The sequence below is a fragment of the Dunckerocampus dactyliophorus genome, chromosome 8 (genome assembly GCF_027744805.1).
Source record: "Dunckerocampus dactyliophorus isolate RoL2022-P2 chromosome 8, RoL_Ddac_1.1, whole genome shotgun sequence".
NCBI lineage: Eukaryota > Metazoa > Chordata > Actinopteri > Syngnathiformes > Syngnathidae > Dunckerocampus > Dunckerocampus dactyliophorus.
Window position 1 is genome coordinate 19597321 of NC_072826.1, and position 27056 is coordinate 19624376.

The following is a 27056-nucleotide window of genomic DNA, read 5'->3' on the forward strand; positions in this document are numbered from 1 at the left end:
GGTGTGGTGTGATGAGGTGTCAGTTCGTAAAGTAGTAAAGTGGTTCTTCGGCGTTAGCGCCTACAATAACAATGTCGCTGTAGCTCGGTTAATATGCAGGTCACATGATGCAAATGCAGCATTGTTGCCGTTTTTTGGAGATTTTTTCAGAAGGCTTTATAAGTGGAATATTTGCGTCCCATTACGTGCATTCTTAGATGCCTCTTTGTAGCTGTTTTGTATCTTTCGAACACACAGAAAAAAGAAAGACGTGTTTTCAAGTCTCACATAAGGATTGTGGATGATGGGCAAAATTCCAAAAAAAGTGCAGTTTTCCTTTCAGATTTAATGCCTATATACACACGTATATATTATATTATATATTATATATTATCAAGGGACCCATAGGCAACGTAACACGTAAACAACTGCACAAGTGTCCAAACCAGGAAGCAAAAACACGGACGTAAACAACATAAATATTAAAGGTTACATGTTATCTTCCGTAATTTACCACATTTAATGCTGTATACTTGTAGTTTCATTTACCACAGATGTTTTGTAGTCACTATGGGTGTGTCGTGTGGGTAGATGCACCTTAATACGTATGATTAATGACCGTGGATGACCGTGGAACAAATATCAAATCTGTCCATTTGCATTGGCAGATCATTCTGTTATTTTTCCTCTTTATGCCATGACCTATACCCACATTTTGCCACTTGAGAGCAAAAAAAGTAGTGCAAAATTGAGATTTATCAAACAAACTTATTACTGTTCTGATAAAAATGCCAATTATCCAAAACTATCAAACCAAGAAACAATACAAAATAATAATAATAATAAAAAACAAATAGGACAACTATAGAACTAATAATAATAAATATGTTGATTATGAGGGCCAAGTGGTTAGCATGTTGGCCACACAGTCAGGAGATCCAGAAGATCGGAGTTCGAATCTCCGGTGGGCATCTCTGTATGGAGTTTGCATGTTCTCCCCATGTGTGGGTTTTCTCCGGGTACTCCGGTTTCCTCCCACATTCCAAAAACATGCATGTTAGGTTAATTGGCGACACTAAATTGTCCATAGGTATGAATGTGAGTGTGAATGGTTGTTTGTCTATATGTGCCCTGCCATTGGCTGGCTACCCCACCTATCGCCCAAAATCAGCTGGGATAGGCTCCAGCATACCCGTGATCCTTGTGAGGATCAGCGGCATAGAAGATGGATGGATGGATATTGACAAGAAATTGTCTTCCATAGTCGAAAGAAAAGGAGATTCACGTGGCTTTCATGGCAGTCAAGTGCTAGGCAAGCTCAGCCTGGACGCCCTACAAATGTTTTTGTGATCCCATCTAAAAGACCATTCAGCAGGACAGAGAGTTGGGGGTGGGGTGGATTTATTTTTACAATGGGAAGGGTCTAAAGGATCTCATTACACTCCTTAGTGGTCCTGAATGGGGGGCAGAAGCAGGAATTATTTAACATAAGACTGGATTGTTTCTTTATACTAATGAAGTGGAAGGTCAGATTTGTTTACTACAGCGAAGGCCGCTCTTTTTGGATACTACTCTAAATTTATTTCACACCAAGAAATATGTTATTAATAATGAGACAATGTATCCCACCGGAGAAAATGAAAGTTAAATGCAACTCCGTTAAAAATAAAGTAAGATCTATCAATGTTGGTCCATGTTGACATCAAGTATGGTTGGAAACATCGTATTTGAATGTGATCCAAATAAATCTGTGACCCGTGTTCAGCACACAGTGGCGTATGACAACATGAATCCCACATTTAACTGAAAAATGTGCCTTTTTTCACCGACATATTACCTTTAACGATCCAAAATGTCATCACTTCATCATACAACTCTTTATTACAGATGAAAGGGTATAGAAATTTCATAACAATGATGACTGCTATCGGTACTATCATGATATCAATCATATTTGACCGTGATCCTCTTTATTGGCAGAAAAATATCTCGACCACTGTCAATTTATGCACCTTGATTCGTAAAGTCAAAATGAATGATGCAGTGGTTTTGATTGCACATCGGACTGTCTACTAAACATGCTCATTTTGAAGCGGCACAACAAGAAATGTTATCACAATTTGCCGAAAAACCGTATGCGGTTTAATCCCTACATCTGCCCAGATATTTTAGCGTAACCAGTTGTCATCATTAGTGTAGGAATTTTTGAGGGTTTAGCCACATCACAGTGACCTTTGCCCCGTTCATCAGGACCCCGTGGACAAAATGCAATCCCGAACTTCCTGAGATATCTCATTGACAAGACCGGCGACGGATGTGAGGTCACGCCGTCATGTAACATTTGACCTGCCAAAATCTAATCAGCTCATCCTTGAGTTTGAAGAGATTCTTCTTCCTACCCCCGGGCGAACTCCAAAGATTGAGGCAGGCGGACATGAAAGAACTACGCCTCAGGCCACGGCGGCGCATAACAACACATGCCTGAGAGTACGTAGGATTCATACATGAGGAGGAGAACCATGTGAGCTTTGTGGGACCAGTCGGCGTGTCTGCATTGTGACTCAGTGGAGAGCAGGGCTGGTTACAACAGGTTGAGAAACACGACTGAACCTTAAGTAATTGCAGACTCGAACAGCTATTACAGCCTGAACAGAGGCTCTGCTAGGGGAAACATCTGAAATCAGACTCCCTGACTGCAGCTACATGTGCACACACATATTATGTCCCTATAGAGCTTACCGCAATATGTTAAGACCCAGACATGGCATTGTGGCATGTGTTGTCTTTGCTACGAGGTGTACGAGGGTCAGTGACTGCCAGCTAACCAGAGAAGTTGTTGTGTACATAATAACTGACCCACAAGTTACTAGCTATGCACAATTGACTTTTTAATGTTGTTCTAACAGTCATGTGTCCCTGGAGCCTGCTTATGAGCACCAAAAGAGAAAAATAATCTATCATCTCCCTCACTTGTTTGCTCCAATTTTGAGAGAAGAGGAGTTTCAATGGTAAAAAAAAAAAAAAAAATGAGCAGCAAAGGTTTTGACAATGTTGAAGGTAGTAACAAAACTTTCGGCTGCAACTTATTACGTTAGACAAGTGCAGAGTTTCAGTGCACAGTAGCACTTCTTATGGAGGAACTCTGTTGGAGACAAGCATGGACAAACACATCTCATTAGCATTAAAGCTACAAACACACAAAACGGTGTGTTCCCAGTGGGGCTTACTAACATCATTGTCCTCAACTATTGACTCTATGATCTTGGCAGGCCAGCACAGCCAGAGGCGAAGCCTAATGTAACAAATTACACTTCAACTATTATCTAAAGGGAGTCTCTCTTTTTGCGCAGAACACAGGTGACAATTTTATACTGGATCACAGTCAAACAGAAAAATAGTATCTCTTCTGTTCTGATGAAGTTATGACGTTTTTCCACATATGTTCGTCATTCAAAGGATAGCTAAGCGTTTCATTGCGGGGTATGTTGAAATTGTCTATGACAATGCATTTCCATGCTCCCCTGACCCAAGAGTGGAACCAAGAATCCTTTTAGAGATTCATAAAATTTGAGGACAGAGAGGAAAAAGCATAACTCATTGTCATTTCTGTCTGTCTCTAAGATAAAAATGGAATGTTCTCTCAACTGAAATACCCCCATTTCCAATAAAAATGCCAGCAGCTCATATCAGACATTCGCAATACAAAGACTTTTCATAAATCACAAGCAATAAAAGTGAGCAGTCAAAGGTAATTCCACCACATTTTGACGAAAGCTTGAGAGATAACATGACTATCGCAAAGAAGCTGTACGTTTTGGCATCGGAATGACTCCCAAATAACAGTGGAAGTAATGATTCCGACTGAAACAAAGTGACTGGAACATTTCACAGGTTGTGAAACCTGCTGATACCAGCGCAGTATCAGGTTATGTCTGGATGACGGTAATCCTCCACTATCAATGCCGGTATCATCGCCTCACAGTCATGTCATTAAACATTCTGAGCAATAAATCTGCTTTATGTTTTAGAGAACTTTTACTTTCCCTGGGGAACATGCAGGTAGATTTACACATAATAGAGAGTAGATAAGTAAATGGAGAAAGGGTTTCATGTTGTCGGTCTTTGAGTTCATCGTATGAAGACATCTGCCCTGGCTGCCAGACGTCTAAAAGCTTTGGGAGCTGCCGAGACCCCAAAAAGACAACGGGCCTCATTCACGAAACGTTCTTACGCACAAATGTGTTCTTAAAGCCTTCTTACGAAGATTTTTGGCATTCACGAAACGTGTTCGTAACTCACAGTTCTTAGATCTAAGAACAAATTCTACGAACGCTCAGGAGGACTCTTACGCACAAGCAAAGCTTGCACTTTCAATGCGCAATCGCCCTCATGATGGATTTTGCAACCTGATCCCAAAAAATGTAGTGCAAATAAAATATCCCAACAATTATTTATCATCAAAACAACTAAAATATACTCCACGATAAATATATATTCAAATTCCAATTCATCAAAAAAAAAAAAGTAGCTGGCTGGACGTGCGCTGCGCAGAGAGAGAATGTAAAGGGACCATTAGATTTATTTGCTGAAAGCCACGAATATTTGATGTCCCGCTTCAGGCTTCAGGCTTCAGGCTTCCCTCTCTGTTCTTGCAGGTGTGCAGGATCATCAGAATAACATCGCAATGAAACGTGGTGTGCCTATTGCGCACGTAGCACCCCCAGATAAGGACATGCGCCCCCAGCCACGTCTTGAGCCAGAGCACGGGGCTGCTGTATTAATTAGGCAGCGTCTAATCAAATGTAACCACAGAAAAACTAAATTGTCACACACAAACTATGTATTTTTACTTTATTTTTCCATCATGATAGTGTAAATATTTTCTAGAGTTTCCGAAATGGTTTGGTTTTTGATTGATGGCCCACCTCCCGTTTCCTCCAGATCCCTCCGGTGCAGTCCAATCTTTTTTTTTTGTTAGTCTATTTTAAGTCAAAACAGTTCTTTTTAACCTCTGCGGTGGTGCGTTTCTCCGTGGAAACGGCATTTATGTTTCCTGCAATGGTGCTCCATGCCGACTCTTTTTGGATGGCCTGATGACCGGTGGATACACGTGAAAATAAGGTGGTCTTGTGTTCGCTCACTCCTTGTAAAAGCACCTCTATTTCAGTAGAATTGAAGTTTTTCTTTCGTTTGTTGTCCAGCTGCTTCTCAGTCTTGCCCTTGCGCGTTGTCATCTCCGCCTCCAGCTGCCTGTTGCGCACGGCACATTTTTTACCTTATATAGGAAATAATAGGCGGCCTAAGAACACCGGTGCGAACGATTATCCCTATTTAAGAACGTGTCGTGAATGTGGCGCAGTTTCCAACCCACGCCTTCTTAAGTACACTTCTTAAGAAGACTTTTAAGATGTTCGTGAATGAGGCCCATTGTGTGTAGTAGTGACGTTTAATGGACTACTACTAGTAAAGGTACTATTTCAACATGCATCATACATTCTGTTTACTGTTTAAAAAGTCAACATGAAAAGGAGTAGGGAGAAGCAGAACTGATTTAATCCCCCCCTTATCCGAGAGGGTCACTTCCTGTGTTTAACATGTACCAAGTTACCATTTTCTAATGGGGAAAAATGGCTAAAAAAAAAAAAAAGAAAAGTTTGTAGACAGCTTATACAGTAATAAAGGAGTAAAAAAAAATCACAAACACACAGAAGCATTTTATAGTAATGCATAAGGATAGGATATATGATCCACGACAACTTGCAGTGCTCATGGCACCGAAAATAGTTTGAAAACAACAACAAAATGAAAGTGTTCACTTAATAAAACATTTTTGTCATACTGCTGTCTGTGATAAACAACTATGAAATAGGAGTGAAACGAAGTCATTTTGACATGCCCCCCCCAGCAAATTTTCGGAACCGATGCTGTCTTGGTTGTGACCTCACTGACAGACAACGTTCCCGGGAACCAGATTCAAACACATGCAACCATGAACTCACACCAAAGCCACTAAAGTGACATATTCACAACAATAACACAATAATAACATTCACTGACATTGTGCTGTGTATGATACGACACATACAAAAAAATAGCCACAAGTCTATTTTTTTTTGACTGCGAGTATGTGACACAGACACTGCAAAATGAAAGACCAGTTACCCTTCGACTGCAAAATAGGCTAGAAAGACGAGTGCCTTCAAGCAATTCGGGTCTAGAACACTTACTGTGACAGCTGCAACAATGCAAACAAGAGCAGCCATGAACGCACATGAAGAAAGTGACATTCAGAACAATAATAACATTCAGTAATATTGTGTTGTGAGGTGGATGACATGTTTTACCGGCAGCAATAGCTATAACATGCCCCTAGCTGGCACGGCAGTTAGGAATTAACACTGCATTCCTGAAACTGAACAGTACCACCGCCTTGGCCCGCGTTTCCACGTCCGAACGTCTTGCGGGTTTTCAACTTCTTATTTCCGTCATCCGTTTGTGAATGGTGTCTTTTAGAAATGTGAACGAGCTTACCCAGTCTCCTCGAGTGATCCAGCAAAAGCCTTCAACACAACGAGCGGGCATCATATAATGAAATATATAATAAACAACAGCGATTCATCCAAAACTGGACCACTACAGTTGATAAAGCATTAGCGTGAACGTGAAGTTCCGGGTAGGACCGTCTGGTTTAGACGTCACTTGTTCTGTCTAACACAAGAAATATGGCTTTCAGTGTTATTTTTCATGCCGGAAATAACAAGATTAACATGTGTTTTGGTGTCATGAGCACTTTAATTAAATAATGAATAATAGATTTGGATCAACAGGCATACCTGTCAACATTTGCATTTGAAAATATGGGAAATTTATCAGAGGAATAAGGGAAAGTGAGGGAAAATAAGACTTGGTTTTCGACCTGAATGTTCAGCAGCTGAGAAGACCGGAAGCTGTGCTGCTCCCGTAGTACCGGAGAGGATTTTATTTAATTCTTTGGAAGTTAAAAGACAGGAAACTATTAAAACAGGAGGGTACCGAAATAGAAAAATATGTTAGTTTCCCCAGGAAAACGGGAGGGTTGATATGTATGCTGCTCGGTCATTTCTAAAAGTTGTTTTAAGAGTAGGTCTTTCACGATAACAAATTTTGCTGGGTGATAATTGTCTTACAATTTATTGCTGATAAACTATATTACTGTCATTATTTTGAGACAATTTTTTCATTAATGTAATGATAATATATGGCATAGTAGTGCAAGTACACCATATCAAAAGCACTAAGCTTTAATTTCTCAAGAGTATTTAACATCGTAATGGGAATGTCAAGAGTTTTTAAATAAAATCAATTAAACAAAAAAAACAAACATCATAAAATAAACAAGCAAAAATAATCACTTCCTTGATTCACTTTTCTCACCGCTGTGTGGAATTGGCTGTCTATGTTTAATGAGGTGTCATGTTTAGTCTGAGTTTGGTCAAAGTACAGGTCTGGGATGCAGCAAAATGCATTGGGTGAGGTGCTATACTTCAGCAACTGCAACGTAAATTCCACCGTTTTGTATTTTTTATTTCATTAATCTTCATTTATTTAATCTTGTCACAAAATAACGACGTGCACACTGGTTGGAATTGGCATCAGATCGTGTTTTATACACAACAGGCACGAAGAAAGTATTCGACCCTGTTTCCTCTGTTTATTTAATATGTTTGCAGTACAGTATATTCTCACATGGCTGTAGTTTCAAATCACTGTAGTCTGTGCGTCATGACCCTCTAAGTAACTGCACTGTCGCTGGTATGCCTATGAATACTCTCATTTGCTGGTACCCCTTTCAGGAGAATCACCCATTTGTGTTTGCTTGCTTGTTACTCCTCACGACACTCACTTGCAGCACTCTGTGTGTACACTCGCTAGCGAGGCAACAAACACGCATGCTCATGTCAATTTATCGAGGCCAGCAAAATGATCGAGTTCGTTTTAATTTATCGTGCCGTCAATTGATTATCATGACAGGCCTTTTTGGGAGGTTTCAAAGGTGACCTTTTTTAATCTACAGTGAAATATACGCCTTGGTTTTTGTATGATTCAGTTTTTGACAAAAATGTTTGCAAAAATATGTTTCAATTTTCAAACAGAGCCCCTAACAAACTAGTCCACAAGATGCCCAAATATGCCCAAACAAGAATGGAAAGTGGTTCTTTTCGAGCTGGGACACTATATACAGGATATGGCCAGGTAATCCTTTAATCTCCTTTATTGTGTGTGGGTTGTCTTTTTTTGTTCCGAGAATGCACGATGAACAACTCTGTATCTGTCTTCTTCCTTTCTCTAATAAGCACTCTAATGAGGCGTTCAAGAGCACTGCTATTTCCAAATTTTAGAGGAATATGTGTTTTTTTTTTGCCAGACCTTTGATAAAGAACGTGAGAAACACTACTGAATTCAAGACAGAAGTCGTAGCAGAGTACAAAGGTAGCATCTGTTACAATAAGATCGTAATGTAAAAGTAGGGAGTTTTTTATTCCAGAGGGAACGGTTTAAGGGTGACACATAACAGAAAGTCAGCCGAGCCAGTGTGTGTAATGATGATTGTACCTACTGCTGGAAGTTTACGCTAAAGTATACAACCTAACCGTCCACTCTTTAAAGTTACGTTTGTAATGAACTAGAAAGAAACAGCGCCTGTGTAACTCTTTCGTCCTCTCCTCCCTCTGCTCATCAGCTTGGTCAGAGTCTTCATACATTTAATTCATCGTTTATATGTATTTAGCTTTGTTTTCTGCAATGTAAAACCATAATTATTCTCAGTAAAATGTGTTATGTGTTAATATTTTTGAGTGTCTGGGTGAACAGCATCATTGGATTTACAATATTTCTTATGTTATGTTTCGATATCGTCTGACTTTTTGAATGAATTCATGACGAAAACCAAGGTTCCACTGTATTCTTAAAAAATAAATATAAAAATATATTTTGTTTGTTGATAATTGTATTTATTATTATCAACAAACAATATACATTTAGTATTTAGTATTTATTATTTAGTATTAAATAATATTTATTACAAATAGTATTTATTCTTTAGTATTTAGTATTTAATTTAGTATTTATTATTATTGTTATTATTATGTATAATTTGATGGAGTAAAATAGCACTGTTACAGAAACGTGTGTGCTTGCTAGTTCTGAGCGGAGTAAGCATTGCAGCAGCTTAAACTGCTGTAATGAGACAGGTACTCACATGTCATATTAATTCTATATTATATTTATATCTCAATCAAGATGCTGCTATTTACATATCATACATCATCTATAAACACGCTGTAGATATGATAAAATAGATAAGATACAACACACGTGTTCCTGTGATAATCCTAAAGAACGTTAGGACAAAAATCAATTTAAGTCATGCCACATTATTTAAAAACAATCTGCAGTACAGTTGAGTATTTTATTGTGTAAAGTGTAAAGAAGAAACGGTTAATCCTTTAAAAGAAGCAAGATTTGTTGCCTTTGTAATACTTTTCAAAGCACCCATTGTGGCTTTACCACAGTACTTAAAGGCACAAAGCAAAAAAGGAGCAATTATTGTCTTATATTGGACATCACTTGGACAGAATGACAGCCTCAGACAAGAATTAGCAGAGTAGCAGACTAATTGCCTCCCCTTTGAAACACACGGACACACATGGCATAAAGACAGATGTAAATCACCGTAAACCAAACAGGGAGAACCACATCAAAAGCACCAAAGTGGGGGGTAAAGCCACACATTGCATTGAATAGGAATTCATTCGCTGACAGGATCTGTCACAAGTGATTGAATGATGAGTGAAGGTTTGTGGGCACGTCGTCCGCTGTGGTCTCGTTTCTTTTAGCATCAACAAAGCATTGCATGATGGCAACACGCAATGTTATGTGTGGAGGCCGCAGCTTGCTTTGGGTTGCATGCTCCAAACCGCACTCGAGAATGTGACAGAATGCCTGCCCAATAGAGCGCAGTCACAGGGAAATATAACCATCCACTGCGTTCACCGACAAATGACCCCTAAAAGAGGGAGGATCATTGGATGGATGCTCCACAAGTGAAGCCCTCCATAGGTGCCCATGGATGGTGGCTATCATTCACGCTGAACAACAACTGTGGCAAGGGTTGGTGGACCGATGTCTGTCGCTCAAAGGCTACGCAACTTCTATAGTGAGGCCATTCAGAAATAGATGCTTTTCTACTGCATAGTACCGACTTGGCTTAGTTTATTGTGGTGTCCCACACAACAAACAATGAAGGAGATTGAGGGTCTTAGTGGTAAAGAGGCACATTTCATCCAGGAGGAGACTGTGGGCAGTGCTGCCACAAAGTAAAGACAGTGGAGTCTATAACTAGGTTTTGGTCAGTACAATACAGGACTTTTAGAGTACAATTTAGAGACAGATTCCACGTTCAAGCTCTGGGAACAGTGACTTGTCTTGCAAACAGTGGTTCTCATCCTGTTTGGCTATGGGACCCACCATCACCTCTCAATGGCAAGCGGCAACCTATATTACGGAATTTTTTTCAACTCAAACTTCTCATCTTCTATTTAAATGAACTATTTGCAACAAAACGTGAGTTGCAGTGGTGAGACGCTGTCCTCTCTTTATGGCGGGCTGTTCTCCAGCAGGTATCTGCAGCTGTGTGTCAGACGGACCACTCGATGTCTTTGCCCTCCTGCTCAAGCTTGACAAAGTTGCCCATAAACATGGCACGCACACCGTGATGGCATAGGGAATAGCACAGACTAGAACGCAAGGTGCATTCACGACATCGGGTCATTACGTATTTTTTGTTTTGCGTAGGCATACACCCGCGACCCACAGAAAGCAGCTTCGCGACCCCCTTTTGGGTCCCGACCCAACAGTTGAGAATCAATGCTCTACAAGTACTAAATATAAGCACAGGAAATATAAATACAGTCCTTCCAGCTATTTGTGAATGGCAAAAAAACACAAGTAATTGAGACACCCATAAAAATGCATTTTTTTTCTTTCCCTTTGTCCCGTCTAGCTATTAGGGCTGATAATATTGTTGATTTTGAGATTTGCCAGGTAAAAGTGTCAGCTACTCTTCCCCTGTTATATAGATTTAATTTGACAGTATTTGATGTTTTGTTGTTATGCAAATTTGGAGGGGCCGTATCAGAGCAGGAGGGGATAGAAAAGAAGAGGAAAAAAACAGACGGGGGAGAGCGGGGAAAAGAGGAGGACAATATAGAGAAAGAGAAGAACAACAGCAACAACAATTGCGACGACAATAACAAAACAACAGAAACAAACAGGACTACATCAACAAATGTCTGTGACGGCCATAAAGACCATAATGGAGACGACAAAATAATATCAACAGCCACAGTGATAATACTGAATTGAAACAGTCTCTATTTTTATACAGACACAAACCAACAGAGGGTCAACAAACCAAACACCTCGCTCACTCACGGTGCATCCGAAAATAACAAGAAGTAACATGTGGAACACACAATGTAACTCGACCACACAGACTACGTAGGTATAGAAAAAAATGCTTACAAACTAACATACAAGCATTCCATTCCATTTTCCTCCGCTTATCCAGGTCCGGGTCGCGGGGGCAGCAATCTCAGTAGGGAAGCCCAGACTTCCCGGTCCCCGACCACCTCCTCCAGCTCCACCGGGAGGACACCAAGGCGTTCCCAGGCCAGCTGTGAGACATAATCCCTCCAGCGTGTCCTCGGTCTTCCCCGGGGCCTTCTCCCGGTTGGGCATGCCCGAAATACCTCACCAGGGAGGCGTCCGGGAGGCATCCAGACTAGATGCCCGGGACACCTCAACTGGCTCCTCTCTCAACATACAAGCAAAACTAAATAATTTTATACGAATACTAATACTATACTACTGTAACCCACAAGGCACGTTGAGTAACATTCTGTTGGGGAAGGGTCTAGGTGGGCTTCCCAGCATGCGTTGCTGGTTATAAATGAGTATTAAATTGTATTTTGGGGAATTTTTAAGCATCTATTTCGATACCCGTATAGTCTGTGTGGTGCAGTTACATTGCGTGTTTCACGTGTGTTACAGGTTGTGTTTTTTATGGTTGCACTGTGAGTGAGGTTTGATTCACTGCACATAGAGAACCACACTGATGGAGGGTGAATGAGATGGGTTTTCTACCAATAAACGGCCAAATCATGGACATTCTAAGTACAAAATAGCAGGAAATGGTCCCATTTAGTGGTCAAAAATGGTCAAACTGCTTACCGTGTAGGACGACCTGAGGACCATCCCTTCATACCACTCCCCATCGTTGACCAGAAAGAGAGATAAGCTCCAACCGTTCATGGGAAATAGACACTGCAGCCATACCGTAAATATCCCACACCGCCATATGCTGTGTTACATTTAGAGAAAATGCCGGACTTAGACATGCGTTCTGGTGTAGCCTGTGTGCAGATAATTAAGTCTGTCAGTCAAGCATGAAGTAATCAGGAGCAAGACAGTCGGGTTGAGAAAGCGCACAGAGCTCTGATCACATAAACAGGCTGTCAGTGCCGGATTGCCGGGGCTTGATCAGGAGCCCCGTTAATAAGCATGGAGGGAGTGCATGTTTGCTGTATGGTGTCATGAAGCTACATCTGCTGCACCGCAGAGGTTTTGAGAACGTTAGGAAGGCAAAGTGACTTCGTCCCCCTCCTGGTTTGGTCCTCGCTGGAGTACGATGTCAACACTCGGAGGAGGAATTTCCTGTCGTGTGGTGCTACTATCGGGAAAAACAACAGAGACCTCCGCTGTTGGACTTCAACGCAGCACAAATTCAACAATGAGGACTGCAGATAAAATATTTGTGCTGCTGGTCAAGAATGCTGAGGTGTGGAGGTCCACACTCGTGCAGAGAAGACGCAAACATTCAAAAACAAGTGCATTCAGAACCAGTTGAGGCCAAAACAAAGCATGTAAAACATGGATCCTAATTAAATAGCAAGATACTTACATTCAATATTGTCATTATTTATGCTTTTACTGTAATTTCACATGTTTACATTGCTTGCTAGAGTTGGAATTTTTCCATCTTTTTTCCATGCAACTGTATGGAATGGAAGGACGATGTTGTTCCGCCAATATTCTGCCTTTTGAAGTAGCAGCTGAAGCCTCTTTCACACTAAGAGCCCGCAAAATAAGGCCCTAAAAAATTGTTGTTCCGGCATTATTTAATATGTGTCTTTCACACAGCCAAAGCATCGTATGGTCATAACTCTGTGCGCTTTCACACAGCGACACAGCATCCCACGATCAGGTAAGATGTGACAGCGAAAACAGGGTCAGCTGACAAATTTCACAACCTGTTCCTGGCACTGCGGAATACCCGTAGACACAGGTAGCATCCCGCCTCGGTTACTGTTCTAATACTACCTCAGAAAATAGAGAATTCCAAGTTGATCCTGTGTTGTGGAATACAACACAGACGGTACCTCACCTCTGTTACAGTTCTAATACGACCTCAGAAGCCAGAAAATTGCCAGATTGACTTCATTCCAGCAGGTCAAGTGTTCCTGCATCTCTTACAACAATGTTACCGTGGGAGCCGAACGATTGCCGGATGTATTTGATCCAACCATTTCAAAGTTATGCATTAAATTTTTAACACTCCTTTCCCAGAATTGTGGAAAACCCTCAGGCTCGGGCAGTGTCCCGCCTCTGTTGTGGAAGTAATAGTCCTTGAAAATGCAGAAAAATTGCCGGAAAACAGTTGTTGGTTTATACATCACATCAGTCGTTGTTTAATTATCTGATTGCGGGTGGATGTGTGTGTCGCTGTGTGAAAGCCCTGGATCAACTCCAATGGATGGGTGTTGAGGCCCTGCACGGGAATCTAATATGCAACTTCTGCAACGAAAGGCATCCGCTTGTACCGTTAGACCACCCGGAAAAAAGTGGTAACAGCAAGTTTCTTATTATTCACAATAACACAAAAGGACAGCTGCAAAATACAAGTTGCTAAGTGATGAATACATGCCACTGATGAAGGAATTTAAGACAAGATGTACAAGGCATCTGTTCTTGATATACGATCTTTGGTTTTTCACAGAACACAAATTATCACTTCATCACTTTGTCAAGGTGTCATAATGAATACAAGTTATGTCGGCCGGAAGCATTTGGGAAGCTTCAACCTTTGACCGCCAAGTCCTAATTAGTTGGATGGATGGACACGTGCCGAATTTGAAGATATTTGAAATACACCAGGGAAGAAAAGTGGGCAGCATCGCCTCCGAGCAAGTCCATGGAATTGTACTCACCATACTGGCAGCTGGGCCCATTGAAGCCCGCAGGACAGTCGCATAGCTGAGTGGACCCCTCCCGACATTGACCCCCATTGAAGCACACACCGTAGCTGCACACGGCTGCACATGGCACACATAGAAGACAAGAAGAAACACTGGTGAGAAATGAACTCTTTCATCAAAGCCTTATCTTCAGCCTGTTTACAAAAAGTCATCGTAGAGGAATCTTAACATTGGCTTAAACACTGGAAAAACATCTCCATTCACAACCAAACCAAATGCATGACTGGATTACTTCCAAGTGAAAGAGTCCTGTTTCCCACACACAGATTAGATATCTGAATGAACTGACTAAACACTTTGGACACTGTATGTATGTGTTTGTGGTAGCTAACTCTTCTACCCCTGAACCGCTGCACACAAAAGGATGACAATTTGTCAAAACATACGCCCCTGCTATGTCGGCTGTGCTATTATTTTTCTGACAAATACACCACATGGTGGCACAGTTATTAAAACCCAAAGTTCGACCCACATACAGTCAAACTTGTCTATAGCGGCCACTAGAGGGAGTCTGCAAAAGTGGCCGCTATAGACAGGTGGCCTCTATAGACAGGTTGGCATCCAGTTTGAATGTTGACCAGTAGAGGAAAAAAAAGAAAGAAAAGGGAAAAAAATAATAATAATAATGTTGACCAGTAGAGGGCACTGCGGACTGCTGATAAAAGTTGTACAGCATTACTAGGTTATTATCATGGTTCATGGTTTTAATCTTGAACATGCATGAGTCAAACACTAGCACATCACATAGTACAATTCACAATTTTGCATGTCCAAATAGGAGTAGGAAGAAGCAAAGCTTATTTAATCCTACCCCTCATCAGTTTCACATCAGTTGCAATACATTTATTCACCTCTTGTTCTTCCAAGTGTACTTTGTAGGTCTACATGACAATGTAGTGCAATCATAGCCAAGGTTTTTACTTACTAAAAGGAAGCTAGAGGCTTAATAATAACTGATAACTGATAAAATACTTCAGTTAAGTACAACCGAACTCAGTTTTGCTCCCGCTGCCGCATGCATGCTAGCATATGTTTTTTTTTTTTATTGTAGCGTCGCTGGGAGCACGTCCTGTTCCCAGCCTACTTTGCGGTAATGTTTTGGTGCAAATGCTCTTAAAGTTACATGTTTGACCAGGAAATAGCAAGCTCAAAAGAAGACGGCTTTTTAATGTGGAACAACTGACAGTTTGTGTGGATCTTGTGAATGATTGTGACTGAGCTAGGACTGAGCTAGTAATTAAAGTCTACACATGACGCCTTCATTGATTGAAAAACAAAACTTTTTCGTGCATGAAGCTTCTACTTCAATTGGTAATTTGGCCGCTATATGCAGTCAGATATTGACCAAGGAAGACAAAATGGGTGGCTGCTGGCTGCGTTGGACAGGTGACTGCTATACACAAGGTCTATAACATGTAAATTTGCTGGGGGAGATTTTTCAGTGGCTGCTATAGGCAGGTGGCCCTTCTATAAAGGTGGCCGCTAAGACAAGTTTGACTGTTGGATTGACTTGAAATTTGTCTCACAGCTCCACGTGCTCAACAAAACACCCACTATAACTTAAGGATGTTTATTAGAATAGCCACAAAATTCCGCATGCACATTTAGCAGGTGTGTAGCACCATTAGTGATGCATTCTGGGACTTGTTGTGTATGAGTGGTGCATGTTTTTAACACTTGCCGTCCGCTCTGATAGACATAAATTGTACAAACAGAATCACTGGATCAGACTTCTGCTAGAAAATAATAATAAAATATGGTATTTATACTACAATCATCATTGAGGGGCATTATGAAATAGGAAATAGGAAATATGATAGGGTATGGTCAAGGTGGGTGACGATTAGCTTGTAAAGGTGTAAAATCTAAAGAATGTCACATGCATCAATAGCGAGCGACACTTACAAGGCCAGGACATGTGAACCCCACCTCTGAGGTGGACCGTCACATTCCATACACTCACATTAATCATGACAGTCCAGCAGCACCTAAAAGGCCAGACAAAGAGAGCGTGCAGGTGCACATGCTCAAACGTACTGCATGTGTGACGAGCAGTCGTCTTTGAGTCTGTGCTTTATAGTGATAGGTTCATACCACTGATGTCTATCATGGCTGGAAATAGTGGAAGTGACGGAAAACATGGTTTAGCTCATGACTGCAGGAATTTGAAGGTCAGCACTACCTAAGATGATTGAAGAAAGCAACTTCTGTCATGGTGTGCATTTTGCTGCCCATCTAAACCAACCAAGAGAAACCATCTGCTGGCTGTGGTACCATTGGCCATAAATGGTCATACAATCAAGAAAATGTTTCAAAATGCTTGGTATCGCTCCAAAAATCATCTGAAATCTCCTTCTTTCCTGACTCCACAACTGCGGTGTACTAGTTTCTCGACATAGTTACTTAAAATTACAGGCTAAATAAAGAGCATGTAAAGAATGTAAGCAACGCTTCAATTACACACAGACATCTATATAACTCAATTTAGATTTAAATTAGGGAGTGTGCCAAAACTAAATAAATACACAGCCTTTTAAAGGCAGTAAAGGCAGGATTAAGCGGCATAGAAAATAAATGATTAAAATTAAAAGTGAGATAATTTTCTTAAATTATAAATAACACCACTTAAATTATGCCTGAAATAGTTTACTATTTAGATATTTAACATATTTATTTCACATTTCATCAAAAAAAAAAAAATTTAATTTTATAATTTTTCATGCATTATTTTTTAAAGTAATTGTATTTTTGAAATGTTATTTTATGGGCATTTATTTCATGAGTGAAGCACAAGGACCCGGTATCTGTCAGTTGCTCATCAAACAGGTGGTGGGCGGGATCAATTATTTGACTGTTTGATTGGCTGCAATGCAATCCAGGCTCACAATAATTATTTTCAATATCATTATGAATGGAATCCATTCATGGACAATAACATATATATATATATATATAATATATAAATTACTTTGTATTTTAGTAAATTCATTCTAATGTTAATTATTACTAATCTAGTTAATTGGCTTTATAGTGATTTAATTTTGGCACACGAAAGAGACATTTGTTTCTGTGCAAAGGCAGTGTAAAATGATGAGGTAAGGTGCATATTTGAAGCCAGGCTTCAAGGGTATCATGTCCTCCATGTACAATGACATCTGCACACATAGGAAATAGCTCTCTAATAATCTCAATTTGGTCACAAGAGTAATTTCATCCCTCAGCAGGCTCACAGTGCTCCTTAGAGGCCAACTCTTAGCCAAAACATCCACTTTTCATTCCGTTTCAGACAACTGCTCAACAGTTTGGAGCATCCAGACGGTTTTACCTCACAGCACCATCTTTTTTTTTTCTAGCGGCGGCGCCCCCATCCCGAGTTTCTTCATCTCTGCTAAATGAAAGGTCTTAATGTGGCATTCAGCGTGCCGTAGGCAATGTCTGCCCTCCACCTTCTCCGCAGAGGATTAAGAGGCACAGAAAGCAGGGCCAGCGACTCGTGCTGAGTTGCTGAAGAGCCCCAAAAAGCAGGTGTCACCCTTGGGTTGACCACATCAGCACAGTGTTTGTTTAGGCTCTGTCCAACTGAGTGCAGCCCAGACGGGGGCCACTTTCTGCAGACACAAAGCGCCACGCTCAGGGGCGCCGTTTAAGTGCAACACTGTACTTTGTGGCTAACACGTCAACGTTAGCTATGCAGAGGAATGTCTCATTTCAGAAAGTTCTTGTAAAAATGTCAGCTGCTTTAAAGACTACAAAACAGACCTTCTTCTTCTAAAATGCAGGCTGACCAATCGCAAAGCAACACAGAACAGGCTCCGCCCACTGGTCGGCACTTTCCATTCATTTCAATTCTATATGTTGCAGGCTTTTTAAAATATATTTTTGCTATTTAAAAAGGTAATTATGGCTGAACAGTGTGCACGTCTGTGCAAATACAAATATCATCAGCAAAGTAAGTTAAATTGCCCCAAAATCAACACCCTCATCTTCTCTAAGATAAGCAACGCATTTATTATCCATCAAATAATGGTAGCTGTTGTTGTTTACGTTTAGCTAAGAAAGCTAACCGAACTAAAACAACATACTGTAAACTATGTACGTTCGGGTGTAATTTTGAGTTGTTTGTGTATGTTTTTCGTGCATCTTGTGTACAGCAGCGCACAATGTGGTCTTCATGAGTGCTGACATATTTGTGGCTGTGTTCCATAACGCACACAAACACATAAAGACCACCCATGATTAGACAGTGGACCATTTCCTTTATTTGGGCCTGTTTTGCATGTTGCTACTTCTGCCAGCTTGGTCCCACCACACAGGGAGGCCACTTCCTATTCAGGAGGACAAAGCAGAGGAGGCACAAAGCTACTGTTGCCATCAATCAACGTAAGCACTGACTTCCACTGTGACTGACCCTGTCCATCCTCTGTCTCCCGAGACTTAACTCATTGACTTTGAACGATGCTTTACACGCTGGAGTGCAGGAAGTCGCCATCTCGACGTCAAGAGCTCTTTTCCCTCGTCTTCGGAAGAGATGAGCCATCGAGACAAATTGGAGTCGTCTTCAAAAGCACACAAGGGTCACCGTGAACACTGCACTGTGACCCCGTGTTTACGAAAAACCTAAGTAGACATGTCTCCAACATGTTAAGCTATGTTTTCAGAAAAAAATGTGTATTTTACAAAAAAGTAGTATTTTTGGAGATTTTTGTTCTTTTTTTTTGTTACTGAAAAAAGTCAGAATATTATCAGATTAAAGTAATATTTAGGAACAAAAAAAGACATAATATTGCAAAGTAATAACATTACACATTAAGTTTTTGGGATTTTTTTGGGAAGTTGTACCATTACAGGGATAACATTTTTTTAATGAAAAGTCAAGACTGAATAACATAAAAAAAAAGTTTTTAAGAGAAAAATATTAATACAAGAAAAGAGATTTTTTTGTTATATTAATAAAACAAATTGCAAAAAACAAAGTAATCGTTTTTTAATTACTCGGAATATTACAAGATTAAATGGGGCCTATTATACTCATTTTCGGGTATTTGTATTGAGTTCTGGACTCCTAGAGCAGCTACACACGATAACCCGCACAGAAAGCTTTCTAGATCTTCCAGACTCTGCACCTCTTTCCTGCCTCCCGCCCAAACAGCCTGTGTAATTTACTCCACTACCGGCCCTCCTCCAGGCACGTCTCCCGCAGTGCCCGCTTCGCTGTGATTGGCCACACTCCCAAGTGCTCCCGAGGACTTCCGGACAGCTGCCGAACCCCTTTTGTCCGATTACTTACAAACTAAACAATGTTAGGACATTGATAAATTGTTACTTACAGCTTGCTCTTCTGACTCTTCAACACGACCAAGTAACGTTGGAAAGGCGTCGGACTTCAGCAACAGTTTGGCGTATAGTCCAGCTTCGTACTGGCCCAGGTTCACAAAACAGTCCCGTGTGAAGTGCCGTTGACAATCCGAGCATATTTTTCTCTTGCTGGCCGGGAATCAGCAACTCCAACCACTTCTGCCTGATGCTTGCCTCTTCGGGCACACCCGAACAAACATTTCCTGGGAACCATTGCTCGACAAGATGAAATTAATGTTATTTAAGACAATAAATACAATATCGCAATATTTTTTTAAGTACTAACGTTAAAAGACTCATGGATATTTAAAAAGTTGTAATATTTCAAGGATAACATTTTTATTTATGTAACAGGTCATACTATTACACAAGAGTGTCACAATACACTTAGTTCACGAGACAAGACGATACATGATATTGGGGTCGCAAGAACGAGACGAGAAGATATTTTGACATTACTTTTAAGAAAACTACATTTTTAAATGTTTTCTAACTTTGCGTGCATGACCTAAGCATGAAGTGTTGAATTTTTTCCCACAAATTGAAACAAAAACTAAAAATGATCAAACTTAAAATAATGATGGCAGTTCTCGCTGCTACTACTACTAATTTATATTTTTGTGTAGTTATGTAAAGACACATAAAGTAAAATAGATTGCAGATTGCAATAGACGCTATTATGACATGTTTTGATAGATGTCTTATGCAGCGATTGTGTTCGATCGGACAAATCTTAAGTAACTTTGACCGCTTGTAGAATTACTACAGCTTTTGCTTGGACATGAACACGGCGGCAGATGTTCAAATCCGATGAAAAAAACAGCCGCACGTTAAACACAAACACCACCAACAAGTGCAGGTAGGATTGCAAGGTTTATAGTGTGCGTAAAGCACTAAATGTGCGGTTCCAATCCTCCCTCTCGCACCGCCACTTCCATATTTCATGTGTATTATCATTCAAAGTAGTGATGCCACAGCTCGCAGTCTGATAGACTTCTGGCTGCTCGGTTGCCTCAAAAACAGCTTTTCTCGAAACAAGAAATATTGTTATGTTTTAATCACGCAAGATCTTGTGACACTCCTACTATTACGAGTTTAAAGTAATATTTTTGGAGAAAATAAGTTGAAGAGAATAGTCTTAATACTACAAGAACAAAGATTTGTTTTTAGAAATAAAATTGCAAAAATAAAGTAATCATTTTGAAATGTTTAAATTTGTTGTAATAGTACAAGAGTAAACTAACATTGTTTTTGGGGGAAGATTGTAAGATCAAATAAAGTATATGTAATAATAATATTACAATATTTTTCTATTGTGATTACAAGAGTATGGTCGGGTTTGTTTTACAAAATATTACTACTGTGTTGCAAGATCAAATTTTTGTTTTTTTTAATTAAAAAAAAAGTCGTAACATTACAAAAAAATAAATCTTTTTGGAGAAAAAAAAAGTCATTTTGGGGGAAAAAACTAATATTACAGGACTGAAGAAAATTATAAGATTAAAGTAATATTATTTAAAAAGAAAATGGCATAATACTGCAAATTTTTTTTTAAGTAATAACGTCATAATAACCACAAGATTAATGGTATTTTGTAAAAGTTGTAATATTACAAGGATAAAGTTTTTTTACAAAAAAAAAAGTCATACCAATATATTTTACAGGGAAATTTTAAATTTTTTTTGAAAGAAAAGTATTTTTTTAGAAATAAAATAAAATTAGGATAAGCCGCATACAAGATGGCTGGATGGATAGAACAAAATTACAAAAGTAATTTAAATGTTTAAATTATTCCTAATATTACAACATTTAATTTGGGGTGGGTTTTTTTATTCTTTTTTTTTTTAGATAAAAAGTCTAAAGTACAAGAATAAAGTTGTAAATTTTACAAACAAAAGTCAAAATTCCCACAAAAATATAAACAAAACCGCCTGAGTGCCTGAGTAATACCATTAACAATTTGTTTAAAACACTTCTGATAAGATGCTTGAACAAACTCAACAAAACAGGTGATTTCAGCATGTTTAACCATACAAGTTATACAAAAAAGTGTACTTTGAAGTGCAACACTATAAGAGGAAATGTACAATGGTTTCATGAATGACAGATGTAAGCGTTTCACCTGTTTAACCTACAGCTTTTGTGGGCAGTGGACCTCCGGCATGATTAGAGTTCTAACTGCCTCTCAATAACCGCAGGTCATTTGCCTAATCACCTCACGCTGACCTTTTATGACCGAACACACACACGCACAGAAAAAAAGACAACCTAAAAGAAAATACACCAAAAATCTTGCCACGGAAACCTTTCTATCACCTTTTCCTTTGCTTTTATTAGAGAGGGAAGGTTGATTCGTTTGTCCCAGCTCAGACTCTTAGGACATCTTTGTTTAGAGGGATAAAAGCCCCGTGCAAAGAAACAGCCATTGTCCACCTACCCCCCACATTTAGTTCATGTTCCGCACCTCCCAGACCAATGACACTACCACCACCATGCTGGCTATTTAGATAATGACTGTGTAGACTCATTTTAAGTGGTTCTATACTGCTATGCAAGGTAGACACTGACTACTCTAATGTACTTGTATATCCAAGTTTACCCTCTGTAGTATTGTCCTGGACAAGACATAATAAATAAATAAATAAACTATATATATATATATATATATATATATATATATATATATATATATATATATATATATATATATAGGATAATGAGCATTGTGTTTCTTTACATCACCAACTAGTGGTGTGGAATGCACATTACAACATATTCTGTCGTTTTTAAAAGGCACTTTCCTCCTTTTAGTAGATCCCTACTATGCAAACATACCCCTCAATATTTATTGTAAGAGCAGGAAGTGTGCAAAAGAAGTGTTGACGTGGAAGGCTTTACTATGTGGTTGGTATGCAGGCTATGCAATGTGGCTCACTGGCTGTAAAATCCCATTAAAGGAGGCGTCTTGCTCTCAAAAAGTGTGAAGGTAAGCTTTGAGGAGGGGATGGAACTGTTGGCCGCCATTAAAGTTGGCTTTATTTGCTCTATTTGTGCATAGCAGCAGGTGGTGTCTCCAACATGAGCTGATGACTGGTATTTTCGAGGCCGTGGTGCCGTAAAAACGAGAGGGTCCTAGACGATATCCCAACTCATCACAGAACATGTAGTGGTGAACTAAGGTGAGTTAAATCATCTAAAAAAAAACAGTCAAATCTTTTCCCCCCACATGTGAAACTTGTGACAAAGCAAGTCAGCAAACGTATACGCTCTGACTGATAACATCTGCCACTGTCTCTCTACAGGCAGAGCACCTCTTGACCCCTTTTGACCTTGTGTTGGAAAAGCTTTCAGGGGTGAGGTCAAGCAGCCTTCCTCCTGCTGATGTCAGTACAAGCTTTTAAGTAAGCACCAATACTCACGATAAAGGCAGCCGGCTTCTCCATTGAGCTGCGACCATCCATGGCAGCACTTGTAGACGGTCTGGTAATCCTGTCGGTACACTTGTCTGTACGCCGTGTAGTATGCCGTCCTGTCAGCGTGAAGACACAAGCAATTGAGAGTACAACAACTGACAGCAATACAAAAGTGACAAAATACAATACAAAAGCTGTTTTTTCGCTCGGCGTCAGATGTGAGACAAGTGGATGTGTTAACCATATCATCGACCATATCATCAAAACCAAAGGTTTTAAAGTTTTATAATGTATTTATATTTACATGAATCCCTTGTTTATCCCGGTTAATTGGTTCCATACCCGACTGCGATAAGTGAAATTCCACAAAGTAGGATTCTTTATTTACCGTAAAGCACCGTGTATAACCCGCACCCGTGTATTAACCGCACCCCCATTTTCAGGCTCACGGCGGGAAAAAAAAATGTTTAGTTCATAAATGCTTGCCAACTCTATCATTTCAAATCAACATGCGTAAAGGTACTAAGCAATTTCAAAAAGAAGAAGAAAGGAGAAATCTGCCGTCCATCAATTCATCTGCAATGGAATGACATAATGCTGCATTGCTTCAGTGTGAATTTGAATAAACTCCAACGTTTATTCAAGCATACACAAGCATTTTCAGCAACTGTACAGTAGAGAGCGCTAAAGTCAAACTGTCTGACCCACAGACGGCTTCCCAAATGCGCTTCTGGTCAATTTCTCCCTGTCTTTATAGCCAAATTCTGGCCTAGCAGACCCAAGCGTCCACCAACTTGCGTCTAGCGGCGCCAAAATTTGACTGGGTGTTGTTGGAGCGGTGATGAACTTTGCCATGGCGGAAAATTGGCCGCTCCTAATATTTTGTGCAGCTCAAAACTTTCTGAGCGGCAGGAGGGACCATTAACGGTGGCCGAGCTGATACGGCGTTGCCTTAACGGGGTCCAACTTCTGTTAAACGGTGGTGAATGAGCGGTGATTATTTTCACCGCTCCAGGAACGCTACAGCAAAGTTCAGGCGGTGTGACCGGGCTTGTAGTACGAGTGATCTTCCGCTGAAGCATTGTAGAAGCGTTGTTTGATATTATTTTTCAGTCCGAGTCTGGTCACAGACCTGTCATCATGTATAAACCGCACCCCAAAGTTTTGCTTCTTAGAGGTGGAAAAAAAGTGCGGTTTATACACGGTGCTTTACGGTATATATCAAATATGTTCGCAGATAGAGCGTAGAAAACACGTTTACGACCTAGTACATACGTTATATATTTATTAGAGCCCTCTAGACATGAAATAACACCCCTATAGTCACCTTTACACTCATATTATCCAATATAGTAGACATAATCATAGAAAATAAGCCATTTAAGCCATAAATAAGACTCATGCTTGTGTGTTTCAATAAATGTCTTCCGGACATGTGGACAGGAAGTGACGTTGGGGATTCAGAGTTGAGTTTTAGCTACAATATGGCCACAACAGTAGCCCGTGCTATTAAGATGATGATGACGATTATTATTATTATTATTATTATTGTGCCTGTTGTGAGATAAATAATTAAGCCTTTCATTGGCGATCAAGTCAAGTTAATCTGTATTTGTATATTAGTTCATTTTTATGCTTAAAAATGCTTACCGGTAATTTAGCGCCAAGTATACGTACAATTTGCTTAAATATGCATTTTTAACACTAATAATAGGCCATAGAGTTTTTATTTTTATTTTTATTTTTTAATGTGATGTGAACGAGAGATGACTGTATGTTGGATATATCAATGTCAATCATTACAGTGCATGTTTTAAGGAATTCATATATATTAATTAATATTAACATATTAAAATGCAGTAATGGACACAGTATTTTTTTGGTTTAAAATAATATATATACTGTATACTTCATATATACTGTAGTTTTAATGCATTTAAAAAAATGTAAAGGTTTAATATATTACGCATTCAAAAATGTATTAACATTTTATTTTAAAGACAAAAAAAATAACTGACGGTATGTCAACATTTCCGACTCCAGGAAGCCTTTTAATTAATTAAAAAAAAATGTAATGCATGAAAATGTAATAATAGATTTTTACTAAGCTTTATGTGATTTATTCAAATCAATATATAATGGAAATACACATTTTAAAATATTCACTTTGAGCATGAAATATTTAGCCATTTTCCCTGAGTTTTAAAGTTTTAAACCATTGCAATTAATATATAGTTGTTTTTTGTTTTTTTTTTAAAAGCAAAATGTAGTATTATATTTATTTATGTTATTGTGTTTTAATCATATACTCCATCCAGCCACGTTTTATGCCACTTATGGAGCGTATGCCAGCTGACTTTGGGCAAGACGCGGTCGGCGTGAACTGGTCGGCACATTCACACTCAAATTCACACTTAAATTATACCTATGGATCCATTTAACCTAACACGCATATATTTGGAATGTGGGAGGAAACCGGATTACCCGATAGAAAACCCACACACGCACGAGAACATGCAAACTCCACACAGAGATGTCGATTCGAACTCAGATCTTCCCGATCTCTTGACTGTGTGGCCAACATGCTAACCACTAGGCCACTGCGCAGCCTAATCATATATTAAAATATAAAATTTTAATAACTTTTACACCAGGAAATACTCTTAGTGACCACAATTTAGCAAGCATCAAAGGATTAATGCTTGTGTTTTGCTTTTATTTTAGCTTTTTGTTTGCGACCTATTAGAAAAGAAGGAGCAGCCTCAACAAGAAGGTGTGAAATAAAGAAAAATATACACAGGAAGTTATGTGTTGTCAGATGTTATCTAATTTAAAATACGGTGCTTGGTTTTATTTTATTTTTTTGCTATAAACAGTTATAAACTTTTTACACTGTAACAATGTAAAAATGTGGCACAGAAAACCTGTTTATGATCTTCTAAATACGGTTTTTAACAGTATAACAGCCCTCTAGACATGAATTAAGACCCATTAATCACCTTTACATTTGTATTATCCAATATAGCGGATATAAACTGAGAAAATAAGACATACTAGACATAATTAAGATAACAGACTCACACGTTAGCAGTTTCTTTTTGTTTTCTTCTGGACAGCATACTTCCCGCGGTGGCTATTGTCTTATCAATGTATTGTAATGGCAGATTGAAATGGTTTTACACTCGTATCTCGTATTACCCAATATAGTAGACATATTAAGAGTAAGTAAGCCATTTAAGACGTAAATAAAACTCCTGCTCATGTGTGTCACAGTACATGTGTTCCCTAGCGGATCTCAGTGGTGAGCGGACAGATGCATACGGGACAGGAAGTGACGTTGGAGGTTCAGAGTTGAGTTTTAGCTTGTCGTGGGTTATGGCCCCAACAGTAGCCTGTGTTAGTATTATGATTATTATGTTATTACTGTGCCTGTTGTGAAATAAATTTAACTTGCAATAAATGCCTTTTCTGCAACTCACTCCTGGCCCTTGTCTCACCGAACACCGACACCTAGTGGCCAATGCAGAATGCTACAATGACTACAATTAGAATGCCTCTTCCGTCTTGTAAGTGTATTTTGCTTCATTTAGTTTGTTAATTCGGCCATTTTTATGCTTGAAAATGAATAATTTAGGCCAAGAATAAGTATAATTTGCTTAAATATGCTTAAAAAAAAAAACTAATAATAGGCCGTATTCAATCACGAAACAGCGATCATTTATGAATTAATTACTTTGTGGGAAAACAGCAATATAGTAGGGCCGCAATGTTCCAACCACGATGTAGCAAGGGATGACTGTAGTTATAAATGGTTTTATGATGCCCATTGTTTGAACCTGGAACAGATGTTTTTCTATTTCCTATGGGGAAAATGGTGCTGAAGTTGTTCAGATGTTCATGTCTATATGCAAAAGTGTATTTTTTATATTGTCACGACATATGACACTATGCTTTG

At 39.4% G+C, this 27056-nt stretch overlaps 1 protein-coding gene across 4 annotated transcripts in view; it reads right to left on the reverse strand.

The window, feature by feature from the left end:
- The window catches only part of megf6b (multiple EGF-like-domains 6b), a 93715-nt gene that overhangs the window by 58249 nt on the left and 8410 nt on the right, over positions 1 to 27056 (reverse strand). For all 4 annotated transcript variants that reach the window (XM_054785821.1, XM_054785819.1, XM_054785820.1 and 1 more), the window contains exons 3-4: positions 23108 to 23217; positions 14286 to 14390 (exon numbers count right to left, since the gene is read on the reverse strand). In XM_054785821.1, the coding sequence (XP_054641796.1) occupies positions 14286 to 14390; positions 23108 to 23217 (215 nt within the window). The remainder of the gene's footprint in view (positions 1 to 14285; positions 14391 to 23107; positions 23218 to 27056) is intronic.